General features: G+C 43.4%; 1 protein-coding gene across 1 annotated transcript in view; it reads right to left on the bottom strand.

Annotated features, from left to right (window-relative positions):
* The window catches only part of ABCG2 (ATP binding cassette subfamily G member 2 (JR blood group)), a 169,996-nt gene extending 156,883 nt beyond the window's left edge, over positions 1–13,113 (bottom strand). Inside the window, exons 1-2 of the mRNA XM_085897018.1 lie at positions 12,837–13,113; positions 12,654–12,713 (exon numbers count right to left, since the gene is read on the bottom strand). Of these exons, the coding sequence (XP_085753144.1) occupies positions 12,654–12,713; positions 12,837–13,024 (248 nt within the window). The 5' untranslated portion in view covers positions 13,025–13,113. The remainder of the gene's footprint in view (positions 1–12,653; positions 12,714–12,836) is intronic.
* Between the last annotated feature and the right edge of the window lie 527 nt (positions 13,114–13,640).

Genomic DNA, 13,640 nt, shown 5'->3' with positions numbered 1-13,640 from the left:
TAACCAATTGGGGTTGAGTATGCGCTGAATGAAAATATTGTATTTGTTTTTATTCCATCATTATAAGCACCATCAATCAAATCACAGTGAATTAATACCGAATTTATTCCTGAGGATATTTGAATGACATCATCACTGTAAAACGTCCCATTCGTTTCAATCTCTTTTGAGGAGAAACACAATAAATCTATAAATGAATTATCAATTGTGAAATCAACCGTGTAGTTATTTTTAAAGTTTAATCGTTGATTTTGAAGTATGTTTTTGAATGTCTATGAAAATATTTTTTGGTTCATCACCCTGTTCTTTCATAAGACGAGCAATTTTGGAAGATATTTGAGAAATCTCATGTGCTCCGGGTGAGACTGTTATCGTTTTGTATCCACTTCCCGGATTATAACAAAACTTGTCATTTTTATCAGTTATATTAAATAAGGTATTATAAGTTTCCATGGGCAATAAAGATGCCTCATATTCTTTTGTTGTGTCAAGTTGTAGTGGGTATGGGAATGAAGATGTGTGGTCGCTTGTTGTGAAATCAAAACTCAGGATTGTGCTTCTCAGCTTATTTAATACGAGATAAAATGTCTTTATTTTGAGATTTATTAATTATCTTCATGTTCATCAACTGGTCGAAAATGGCTGATGTTTCATTAAAACAATTGTTATTTCCAGCCTTCTTACTACCTAACAACAATAACAGTCTATTAACTCATTGCGATGGGTCATTTGGAAGAAAACTAATACCTGAACCAAGGATACTTAAAGCCTGAATAATGTGTTTCTCCTTCTCATTATTGTTACATTTACCAGAAAGACTCACCCTATAATCAACAGAGTTCAGCAGATCAATATATACTCTATCATCATTATTTTCCTTATCCAATGGTTTATCAAAATACTTTGATTCATTCCTCACAGTTGAAGCTTGTCTTCCATCTTTTGTGAGAAGGAAGATTAATCTGGGGGTTAGTTTAACTGGGGGTTGAGCAGACCCCATGAACCTTAATTCATCATTAAATATCAATACCTTTTATTGAACAAGATGAAATATTGCTGGTTGTTCTGTTGGAATGACTCCTGCTTTGGTTTTTGATTCTGCTGAATATTCATTGTTTTGAAGAGCATTCACAATATAAGCAGGGGGGTGATTAATCTCTTCCAGTTGTTGAAATAATCCTTCATCATCATATTCTAATTCCCCTATATGCTCTAATTCTTCCTCCGTCATTTGACTGAAATCTTTTAACATTTGAAGTTTTTTAGGAGTATATTCTACTGTGGGAACTGTGGAAACATCTAGAATTTTTTCTTTGGAAGTTTTTAAAAGAGGTTTAAAAAATTTCTCTTGTTTTCTTTCAAATGCTTCTTCACCCGTTAGTTTCTGTCTGCGTTTCTTCTTTATGTCTTCCTGTTGTTTTACAACTTTTGAAACCAACTCTTGATAAACCTTAAATCTTCTTGCTCTTTCTTTTGCATCCATTTATTTTTTGGAAAATATCATTTAACAGCTCATCTTGTTTCACAACAATAGATTGATATTTTTCAGTGGTGTGCTTCATGTAATCCGCAAATTCTTTTTTACTGCATACTGGAGAACAATTGTGTCGCCAAAAATGTTTATATCTATTGAATTAAACTTGAATAAAATAAAAGTATTAGCATTGTTTCTGATGGAACGACGAGGAAGTTGAAAGTACGATTGACTAAGATAAATACAATTACAAGAAGAATGTCTCCCTCTTGTGTAGTAGCTGTCCATTACTGTTTGGTTTCTCTCATTAACACAATCAAAGATAACGAGGTTCTTTTTTGATTTATCCAAATCTTGGGGAGACGGTATATCATCCGTATTATCACTAAGAATACAAGTTATCGGTTTTGATTTATTTTTACCTCTCTGTGTATCACAAAATAGTTGTATTATATCTTCAATGTTATAATCATTTCGGTTTTTTGAAGTTTAAATAAACCGATTATATCTTCTTTTTGAAGACCAGCATTAAAACCTTGTGAGAGTAATTGATACTCTGGTTGAAAACTTGACTTTGTGAAAATTATTAAATTATCATCATCTAAAAAGTTGGGAGTCAGGAGCATCTTCAAAAGTAAGCAGGTTTTTCCACATCCGCTTGAACCAAATATGAGACATCTTAATGAATTTGGAAGATTTTTATGACTGTTAAATTTCATCTTATTTTCCCAAATGGGTAAAAAACCATTTATTTATATATTTGGAAAACAGGTTATTTAATTTATAATTGGATTTTCAAGAAACTATACTTTATCCTAAGTTCAGGTTTAATTTCAAGATAATCCATTATTTTATTTATACAATATCTTGTGTTATCTTTATCGGTTCAATGAGTGAACTAAACAATATGCATTGGTTATTTGAAAAAGAGTGCCACTGGGCTTACACGTTTCAGATATTTCATTAGAATCACCTTTAACAAATCACATTACTACTTTACTACTTGAACAAATCTTTATCTTATTGCATTGGTTATTTGAAGAGTGCCCCGAGGTTAAAAGGGGAGACAAATAAATATACCTTGTGATAAAAAGGGGGTTTATTTTTCGGGGAAAAAAAATATGAATTGCTGAAAATCCCCCATTCACTTACATGGGGAAAAGTGAGCCAGAATCAGTATATTCACCCCACTCAAGTGACCTCCTTACCAGGGAACACGCCCTCGATACGCACTTGTGTTCACCAGATTACTTACTGGATCAGGTGCAGCCAAGCGGAACTGCCAAGTACATATTGACTATGAAGCAAATCTGTGGGGAATAACATCCCGGCTCAGCGAGGGTGCGAGCCATGCTGGCTGGGCCAATGAAGGAAAACAAGAAAACTGTAGTGTCGCCGCAGAGTTGCGAACAGGCAGACACGAGCCGGAGGGTAACACAACTCCGCTTTATTGCCTCGAGCGAGAGGGTGGGCGTAGGATGCCCGTAACTCCGCTTTATTACGCACTCAATGCACTCTACAGGCACACGACCTCCAAGCCACTACTAACGATACCACATGCTGCTAACTGGTGCTCCAAGTCCCTAGCGGGCGAGAACAGCTATCTGCATTGCAGACACGTGACTACTATCACAACTCCTCCACGCCCCCACAACGCCCTATGCCAATACGCTACAAAAACGAGCTGGGAACATTTCTACACAGAGCATTTATTTACAACCAAAGCGAAGAAAGGTATGTGGTACAGTGAATGGAATTTATTGGTCGGTGCAGCAGGGAAAGCAAGGCATTTCTGGGGTGTGGCAAAAGACAAGCAATTTTACAAAAACAGATACAAAGCATAGCTATCCCATATATCTTCCACAATCTAAATTTATGCGAGCACAGGCACAAGCTCACATACACATACACATACACATACACATACACATACACACACACACACACACACACACGATTACATAGCCAGAGAGAAAGAAAGCAGGTGAGGGTAGATGTCTTCCCATTAGCTGGCGTGGTCGCCAGACCAACACAGCCCAGAACGCTTAGGGACAGATAGGTAGGAAGAATACTGGTTATGTCGAAGATGTAGGAGTGGGAGGTGTGGTGGAGTGCAACATTTGGGGGGGGGGGGGGGAGGGGGGAGGGGTGCAGTGTCATGCAAGAGGAAAATGTTCTTCAGAAAATGCAAGTCAGTACGTTCGCTCCTTCGGTTCCGTCCATAAAAGAAGTCATGCTTCGCCCGTGTTATTGCTTTTTTATGCGCCCACAGTTGACGAGGGCGATTGAAAGAAATATGGAAGAAGAAGATGCATAAGGAAAAAATTCCTATCCTATCTGTGTTAATGTCTGTACCTATTGGGGATCGCTCGAATGGAGCAGCCCCACCTCACGGCAGTAGTGTGATCCCCACCCCCCCCCCTGCGCTTGGATAGGAGGACTCATGGCGTCTTTCGCTCCTCGCCGACCAGCTCGCTGCCTGCCTGCTTGTCGATCCTGTCTGGCTCCACATTCGTTTGGCGACAGCAATGACAGCCCTGAACACGAAAACGAGCAGCAGTTGCAGCGACAGTGACAGGGTGAATCAATTGAAGTCGTGCAGGCGAGCAGGCAGAGGAATTGAATGAAAGAGGGACTGACCCAAAAGAGAGCAAACTGAGTCTGCTCTGCCATTTTTATGGGCCCAGATGAAGGAAGGGGCCGAGTACCAGATCTCGACGAGCCACAGACAAAAATCTCCTTCATCTATTGGGCCACAGCGGCCGTAGCCATGCCCTGCCAGGCCTCGGAGCCGGAAAGTAGCTCAGTCACTTGCTGTCCTTGACACAGGTCGGAGCTCCAAGTTTTGCATTGGGCCACGGTCTTCGGACACGTACTCCAGCCTTGAATGTGTGCCGACCTTCATTCTGACATGGGAATGTAGCAAAATCCTCGCACTACCCATAGGTCCTTTCATAAGCTGCAGCGCACATTCGTGTCTCACACTATTCCTTCACAAATCTTGACCCGGGTCCCCTCCAGGTCCTTTGAGTTTTCTGTGTGGATTTGACGACCATGGGGCAGTCACGGAAGTCATAAAACAGGGGCTCTTGTCTTGGCATCTATAGTGAGAAGTGGTGGTAATGTGGTGTCTGTAGCGAGTGTTGATTACCACGTGGCACTCATGGTGATGGCCGAGTGCCACGTGGCGCTCGTAGTGAAATGGTGAATAAAAGTCGGAATTTTCCGTGGGTTGTTGCGGGGGTATTTTTTTCCAGTTGTAGGAAGCGGTTGCGGTGAAGATGGTGAGGTTTGGTGAGCAGAGTGAAGTCTGAGGTGAGGTTGTGGTTGGGAATTGGCATGCACATTTGAATGGAGAATGGGCGCGCAAACTCCAACAAAACAATGTACTGGTGCGCTGTTGGCCAGATGCGCTCGCATGCTGGAAATGCTCGTAGTGTGTGCACATTCCTATTTGCGTGGTGTGTGCTTGCTTGAATGATTCGTGTAACAGAAAGGAAAAGGTTAAAGTGAGAATATAAGAGATATAACAGACCTAACTACGAGAGTTCCACGTGATGCATCTTTCCCCTTTTACCCACTAGACATATGGAAGGGACTACCTAAAACATGTACGATTGAAATAACTGCCTTTGGATCGCTGTATGTTGTATGCCATTGCCTTAGAGGCCAGCGGTTTTACAGAACTGCAACAATATATTACATGTACAAAGTGAAATCCTCAAATACGTGGGATGAGAGCTGTTCTTCAACAATTGTTTTTTTTTTTTGTATACCTTGTCAAGGCTCGTATGAGAGCTAACACAGCGCATAGCAAGGGGGGGGGGGGCATGAGACAAGAGGGGCGTGGGAAGGACAAAACAGTGAGGAACAGAGACATTAGGAGATCTGCGGAAGGGAGAGGGATGGGGCGTGGAACATGGGGTATACAAGATGGACACTACAGGGACATTGAGGAAGGAAAGCAAGTAATTTGAAGGAGGTGGGTTTGAGGTGGATTAATGGGGGTAGAAAAGATCGAGGATTTGGATGGAGGATGTTAAGAAGTGGTGGTGAACAGCTGTTTTGAGAGCCTGGAGGGAAGAAATGGATTGAACAGAGTGAGGGAGTTTATTCCACAGGCAGGAAAAAAGAGGAATGAAAGAGTGAAGGTGAAGGTGAGCAAAGGCTAAGGTGATTTTGGTAGTTTTACCAGAGGGGTGTTGTTGGCGGATCTTGAGCACCCTGCGGAAATATGGTGGGGACAAATCACAGACAGAGCGGGGGGCAAGACCGGAGAGGAGATGGTAGAAGACAGAAAGACCACCGGAGAGGAGATGGTGAGAGTGAGAGAGTCAGAGGTGACCGAGTGAGAGGCCCAAAGACTCACCCTCATCGTGGGAGATACCAATTATCCGAAATGCCTTTGTTTCAACTGCATGAAGATGAGAAAGGTGAGAGGCAGGAGCACCAGCCCTGGGGAGAGCAGTACTCCATCAGGCTGCGGGCGAAAGCTTTTTATGTGGTCAGGAGTTCAGGTGGGCCGAGGAAGGACTTTGGATGATGGAGGATTGCCCAGTTGGCGACTGGCTTTGGAGGTCAGGTTGGAAATGTGGCTTTTCCAGGAAAAATCATGACAAATAGTGAGACCCAGAAGCTTGAAAGAAAGGACTTCTTCCAGAGGATTGTTGAGAAAGTAGATTGGGGTGGGGGGTGGAGGGGAGGGAGGTTCCAAACGGTCCTTTAGGAGAGACATAGTGAGAGTGTGAGATTTGTCCGGATTGAAAGACATGTTCCATGTGTTGGACAAGTTTGTGATTTTACCCAGATCTGCAGTGAGCGAAGAAGCTGCTTCTTGCCGGTCTGAGGGATTACGGATGGAATGGCAAAGGGTGGAGTCATCAGCATAGAGATAAAGCAGATTTTCCAGAGTTGGAGAGATCATTGATGAAAACCAGAAAAAAAACAGGGCACAGAACACTGCCTTGAGGAACTACAACCTGGACAGGAAGAGGGGATGAAAGAACTCCATTTAGGGCCACACATTGGCTGTGACTGGAGAGCAAGTCTGTGAGCCATGAGTGGAGATGGCCTTGGATACCATATGAGGAGAGTTTGGTGAGTAGTGCAGGGTGCCAGACTGTCAAAAGCACGCGATATGTCTAGCGATATGGCTCTGATTTCATGTCCGGCATTGAGTATCTCCATCCATTGTTGGGAGAGCAGAAGCAGCATATCCAGGCTCGAGTGACTTGGTCTGAAACCAAATTGATGATCGGAAATCAAGCCATTGGAGAGGAGGAAGGATTTAATGTTTGGATCGATGATGGATTCCATAACCTTGCTGATGATTGGGAGAAGGCTGATTGGTCTGTAGTTGCAGGATCTGTTTTTGCACCTTTTTGTGCAGGGCAGTAATGTTTGCTGATTTCCAAGCAGGTGGCAGATGACCTTGAGCAAATGAGAAGGTGTGTAGAACAGAGATAGGGTGAGCAAGAGCAGACGAGCAGGTTTTTAGGACACGTGGGCTGATCCCGTCTGGACCAGTTGCAGAATCTGAGTCGAGGTTTGACTGCAAGCTCTCCACTTTGTCAGAAGGAAAAGACACAGAGTCCAGGGTCAGTTGTCTGTGACTGGGTAAGGTGGGTACAGAAAGTGATTGGTTTCGGACACAAGAGTTCGAAACAAACACCGAGTTTAGGCATTCAGCCTTTTCACGTACGGTATCAGCAGTGCAGTCATTTGAGGTGAGGGAGGGGCTGGAGGGGGAACATACACCAGAAACAGATTTGACTAGACAACACCAAGATTTAGAGGAGGGAGAGAGGTTTGAGAGTTCAGACATGAGATTATAAAGATGTTGTTTTCTGGCTCCTCTGAGGGTAGATACACACTTGTTCCGAGCTCTATAGAAGGAACTGAGATTATCCTGAGTTGGGTTTGCCTGCCATGAGGAAAATGCAAGTTGTTTCAGGATGACTGCCTCGCCACAAGCTTCAGTGACCAATCGGCAGGAGGAAGGGTAGGACAACTGAAGATGACAGGGGATAAATTTGTGCAAGAGGGAGGGCAAGTTTCTTTGAAAGAATTCCCAGGATGAGTTGATGTTGGAGAAAGTAGCGATAGGAGACCAGTCTTGAAGTTCGATAGCTGCTTGGAGACCCTGCCAGTCAGTCTGAGTGAAATGCTAGACTCGACAGCGCTGAGGCGGATCTCTGATAACAGCAGGAGAGAGATGTCCACTTTGAGAAGGACGTGTTAAGAAGAACCGATTGGAGCTGAGGAAGAACAGCAGATTATACCTAAAATACAAAGAGAGCTATGGGTGATTTAGCATTTCGCTTTGCACAATGGAGGATGGCTTTCAGAGACCGACTTTGGAGGCCAACTTCGGGATTGTGATTTGACCTGGAAAGATCATGACTGATATAGTGAGGCCCAAACATTTGAGAGACTGAACCTCTTCACAAAGATTGTTGAGAAAGTAGATGGAAGGGTTTGCCAGACAGTCCTTTTGAAAAGACAGAGTGAGAGTGTAATATTTGTCAGGATTGAAAGAAATATTCCAAGTGTATGACCAGTTTGTAACCCTATCATCATCTGAAGAGAGGGAAGAAGCTGCTGCATGCCTATCTGAAGGATGAGGGATGTCATGGCAGAGTGTGGACTCATAAGCAAAGAGATGAAGTTTTTCCAAAGTCAGAGAGATCATTTATGAAGTTCAGGAATAGGACTGGGCCCAGAACACTGTCTTGGGGGCACTTCAGCCTTGACAGGGAGAGGAGATGAGAGCATTCCGTTGAGAGCCACACATCGAGTATGAGAGGGGAGGAAGTCAGAACGCTATGTGTGGCATTGGCATTGGAGGCCATAGTCAGCGAGTTTGAAGAGCAAGATGGAGTGACAGATAATATCGAAAGTTCGACATTTGTCCAAAGAGAGGTCCCTGATCTAATGTTTGACATTGAGGGAACCATCCATTGTTGGAAGAGTAGGCGTGGTACATCATGGCATAAGGTAGGGGCCAGGAACTATAAATGCATGTGCAGCCGGAGAGAATGGAGAAGACGCCAAGGAACCACCATGGGAAAGGCTGTATCAAGTCTGTGGAACTGCAGCGCTGAAGCCATGCCTCTCCTCCAATTCAGCCAGCCATGCCTCCTCCTCCTCCTCCTCCTCCTGCTGACAAGCCCCAGACAGCTGCAAGAATGCACCTGAATTACCTCTCTGTGTCGGTTCCTGCTGTGTCACTTCAACACAGCTTGTGTCTTTCCTGCCTTGTCCGTCTCTCTGGTCTATCTATTGTGGAATGGTTTAAGGCCTTTAAGATAAATATTAAGGAATCATACGATTTGTGCATGCAGTGTGGGTAGTGGGTGAGGGGTTTGTTGCATCACAATTATTGTTACTTCTTTTGGATTTGGCGAGCCGCAGACTGGGAATGAACGTGTGACTGTGTGACCATTATTATATGAAACACACTTGGTCTTGGGGTGAAATACGAGCCTCGACAATTGATGCAAAAACAAACAAACAAAAAAATGGCCGGACATGCACACTTACGGACGGATGTCTGTCCGTCCGTCAACCCAAAACATAATGCCTCCGGAGACTTCGTCAGTGGAGGCATAGAAACTAAACATTTTTCAGAGCAAATGGGAGCATGGAAAATGCAAGTAAAAATGAAAAGTCATTAAATGGTTGGGAGTGTGCTGACATATTAAAACAAGTATAATATAAAATCACATGAAGTTCATGAGTGACACCGGCACGAGTTTTTCTTTCATGTGAAGAATAATGTCAAACTGGTACAGCCACAGACTGGGTGGGTATCCTGTGTCAATCCAAGTAATGTTTCTTGAAAAGCAGAACTCATAAGACAAGGATCATCAGAGAAGGATGCAGCTATCTCCCATCATCTTCTCTACTGAGATTGTGGTCTTTGATGCTTTTAATGTGCACCACAAAGAATGGCATTATTCTTCACATCCAAAGCCTCGATGGAATAACGCTCTTCTTGATGAGTTGGAGCCACAGCATAATGCATATTTCTCTTACATTCGATACAATCCAAGGTTTTTAACATTATTTGCATCTGCCATAATGTGGCCAAAGCACAAAGGCCTGTTGCTCTCACAGGCAAGTCAGTTGCCACTCCGTTGCCAAAGCACAAAGGCCTGTTGCTCTCACAGGCAAGTCAGTTGCCACTCCGTTGCCAAAGCACAAAGGCCTGTTGCTCTCACAGGCAAGTCAGTTGCCACTCCGTTTTAGGTCCCTCCACTCTCAAACCCTCCAACCCTCCCCAGCAAATGCAGAACACCCATTCTTCCATTCACCTCCATCTAATATAAACTTCTCAGCAAAGGACTGGATAAATGGGAGCCTGAAAAAGGCAAGGGGGTGGTTGGAGAGGGAGGTTGAAGTCTGAAATGGGAGGCAGAGGTGGAAGTGTAAACCTGTTAAAAGGGGCACATAGGGGTTTCATGAAATCTGAAAGGGAATATAAAAAGGGGAGAGGGAAGGGGCAGAATGCTTTTCATGTATCAGTGCAGCAATGCAGCACCACAAACACAAACGGCAAAACAGGGGGGAAGGCCACAACTTTGAAACTATAATCACATACCTAATCAGGAAGAGCCTAACTACACACACACACACACACACAACTGGACAGGAAGCATGGTTGAAACTGCAGAACTTTTGAAAAAAGGAAAAACGAGATTTTCATAGTGGGGGGGAGTCCAGTGGTGCTCCCCATAACATTTTGAAAAATTGATGTCAAATTTTGGGGATGATCCTGTCCATATTGTAACAGAAACACTATGCAAATGAAAGTGATATTTGGGGAAGAATTGTTTTTATTTCACCTGAACTGGAGCCTGGTGTTGGCTTAACAGTGAGGGTAGCTGGCTCAATATCTTAGGGTCTCCAGCTGTTGAATTAACACCAGGCAGATTGACTCAGTCCGTAATCCATCGGAGGTGAGCTAAATGATAAACAGGGGGAACTGCATCAGGGGGCACTGCTTAGTCAGCAATCGGAGTCATGAACATGCAGAAATAAATGATGGGAATACATCTGAAATGCCACAAGTGCCGCCAAAACTGATCAATCTGATGTCTAAACTATACTCTAGTCCTGAGAGTGCTGTGAGATGTGGTGGTACCATCTCCGACTTATTTCCAGCTGTTACTGGAGTTCGTCAGGGGTGTGTACTGGCCCCCAAACTTTTCAGCACTTGTATGGACTGGATTCTGGGGAGGATGTCGGAGAGATCAAGCTGCGGGTGCATCATTTGGGAATGTCAAGATCTCTGACCTTGATTTTGCAGATGATGCAGTCATCTTTGCGGAGACTCTGGATATCCTTTTGGGGGCCCTCGAGGTGCTGAATGAGGAGTCGGAGCTGCTGGGATTACGGGTTTCCTCGGTCGAAACTAAGATCCAGGCTTTCAATGACATCTTGGATGCTGCTGTCCTGTCTGTGCCTCATTGTGGTGAGGAGGTTGTGGCCCTGGAGAGATTCACTTACCTTGGCAGTGATATTCATGTCTCTGCTGGCTGTGAGCCAGAGGTCAATAGACATCTGGGTCGGGTCTGGGAAGTCATGCATTCACTGAATCATGTTGTGTGGCACTGTCAGTACCTGTGCGGGAGGATGAAAGTCAGTCTTCAAGTATTTGGTGCTTCCAGTCTTTCTCTACAGATGTGAGACTTGGACTCTGACTGGAGAGCTGAGATGGAGACTTAATTCCTTTAGTACCAGGTCTCTTCAGAGAATCCTTGGCTTTCGCTGGTCAGACTTTGAATCCAACGAGCAGTTTCTGAGAGAGACTCAAATGAGATTTGTTACCTGCATAGTCTGTGAGTGTCAGCTGCGGCTGTATGGACATGTGGCTCGTTTTCCTGACGCTGATCCTGCTCACCAGATTCTCTCAGTGAGGGAGCCTCATGAGTGGAGGAGGCCAATGAGCCGACCATGTGCCTCGTGGTTGCAGCAGGTTGATCAGCACCTCAAGCAGATGGGGATAGGGCAGGCCTCTGCCTGGGGATGGCCAGACGGAGGCCCCTGGAGTACCGGCGGAAAGTGGATGCAGCGACACGCTGGTGCATGCTCCTGTACGTGACCTGATCTGATTGCATCCCATTTGGATGAAATGGGTTAATAAACGAATCAGCATATCAAAAAAGCATTTCAATTCCCTATAATCGCGGCATGTCTTTCTGATGATCAACATACAGAAAGCTCTGTATGGGTCTTTCTAAAAATACGGATTTCCGTAAAATACGTCACGAGTTTCACTCATGAGGAGGAAAAAGCAAATCATTGCTTGAGAGGGTGAACAAGTGGGCATGCTACGAAATGTTGATTGGCCAATCTTCAAATGGATGAAGTCTGGCTTCCATCGATTCATTGACATCTTTGCTGACAATGAATTCCTACAATAGTGCCTGTAAATTAACTTGTGTGTGAATTTTTGTTTATAAAATAGAGAATCTCTGCTTATTTTTTTCTAATCTGTCTCCAGTCCATTTGGCTTCTTCGCGTCTTTCTGTCAAATCTGTTGTTTTTTCGACAGATATACTTTCCTCAAATAGAGCAACCAATAATAGACCCACCAACAACCTGATCAATTCTCACCCCTGGAACATGTTCACTTTATACATTACATCTGGTAGATGATAACCTGGCTGCATTCAAGATGTTAAACTACTTGAAAGTAAAGGAAAATCCAGTTTAAATAAAGTTCTATCTTTGAAGTGAACTTCAAGTTTTACACTATCAAACAAGATTGAACATTATCACACCTGTTGAGCAACTTTATTAAAATGAAAAATATGAAATATAATCAATAGTTTCTGTGAAAAAGAATGTGTGTGTTTGTGTGTGTGTGTGTGTGTGTGTGTGTGTGTGTGTGTGTGTGTGTGTGTGTGTGCATGTGTGTGTGTGTGCATGTGTGTGTGTGCATGTGTGTGTGTGTGCATGTGTGTGTGTGTGTGCATGTGTGTGTGCATGTGTGTGTGTGTGCATGTGTGTGTGTGTGTGTGCATGTGTGTGTGTGCGTTTTATATTTAGAAGTACAGCCAATAAATTCTAAGTAAGCAATGCTGTAACAACGTATAAAAAGAGAAGAGCAGACTTTATTCTCAGGTGACAGTGTTCTTTGGTTAACGAACTTCCTAGGGATAGTGACACTCACCTCGATTTTCCAGAACCAGTTGGTCCCATGATTGCATTCATTCCCGGCCTCATGACGCCACTGCAAGTTGAGAATAAAGGCAGAGACGCTCCAGTTGAGTAAAGAATGTAAGTATTGAAGAAACGAACATCATAAAAGTTCATGGAGATTTCCCTTTTATGCTTATTTGACTTGAGAACTCACCTGATGTTCGTCAGGATCTTTCTCTCGGTGTATTGGCGACAACACGGCAAACCGCTAGCAGTCTTCACATAGTAGTTGACATTCTTGAAGCTGAGCACTGAGCCTTTCTTCATTGTGGTGCCATAATTCACTTTTGACCCTGCCTCAATGTACGAGTGTTGATTTGGATCCTGCTGTGCATGATCCATTTTGGTAGTCTTTTTTTTCAGCTGCGCTGTTGTTACAACCTTTACCCCGACTACTGGCGTGCGACCTGAGAACTGTGGATTTCAAATCAGCCTTTTATCTTTAGTGGGCGGGTTTTCACTGTGGTTATCCCCATTTCAGAACTCTGTGCTGCAATTCTGATTATTATTGCAATACATATTGGCTCTTAAAAACGAAAAATCATGGTGGTGCAATCTTCAAACCTCTTTCTTAAATGCAGGCTGAATTTCCTGTTTACATGAGGAAAGAGTTCCAGAAATCGTGGCTATTTTGTCGTGTTTATGCATCCTGAATCGGACTTTGTACTTCAGCATCGTATGCTCGGACCAATTTATAAGTTGCAACTGTTAAATATATACTCCTGATGTTTACAGCCATAAATAAACTTTTTCCAATTTTAAATATACAAATCAACAACTGGTCTTTTTTCTTTCAGACTTACTGTGTTGTCAAAATATCACTCAAAAAATATTTTGTTGCAATTCCATAAGGAAGAGATGGAGAAAAACATGAACAATGTCATTATGTGCTCAAATAATTGTTTGATTGCATCACCACAATGGATCCTGGACAAAAACACCCATCTCGAAGTCTTTT

Source organism: Eptatretus burgeri, chromosome 10 (assembly GCF_056783735.1).
Source record: "Eptatretus burgeri isolate ZD-2024b chromosome 10, Ebu_testis_v1, whole genome shotgun sequence".
Classification (NCBI taxonomy): Eukaryota; Metazoa; Chordata; class Myxini; order Myxiniformes; family Myxinidae; genus Eptatretus; species Eptatretus burgeri.
Note: the sequence above shows the minus strand (reverse complement) of the source record. Positions and strands in the feature narration are given on the sequence as shown.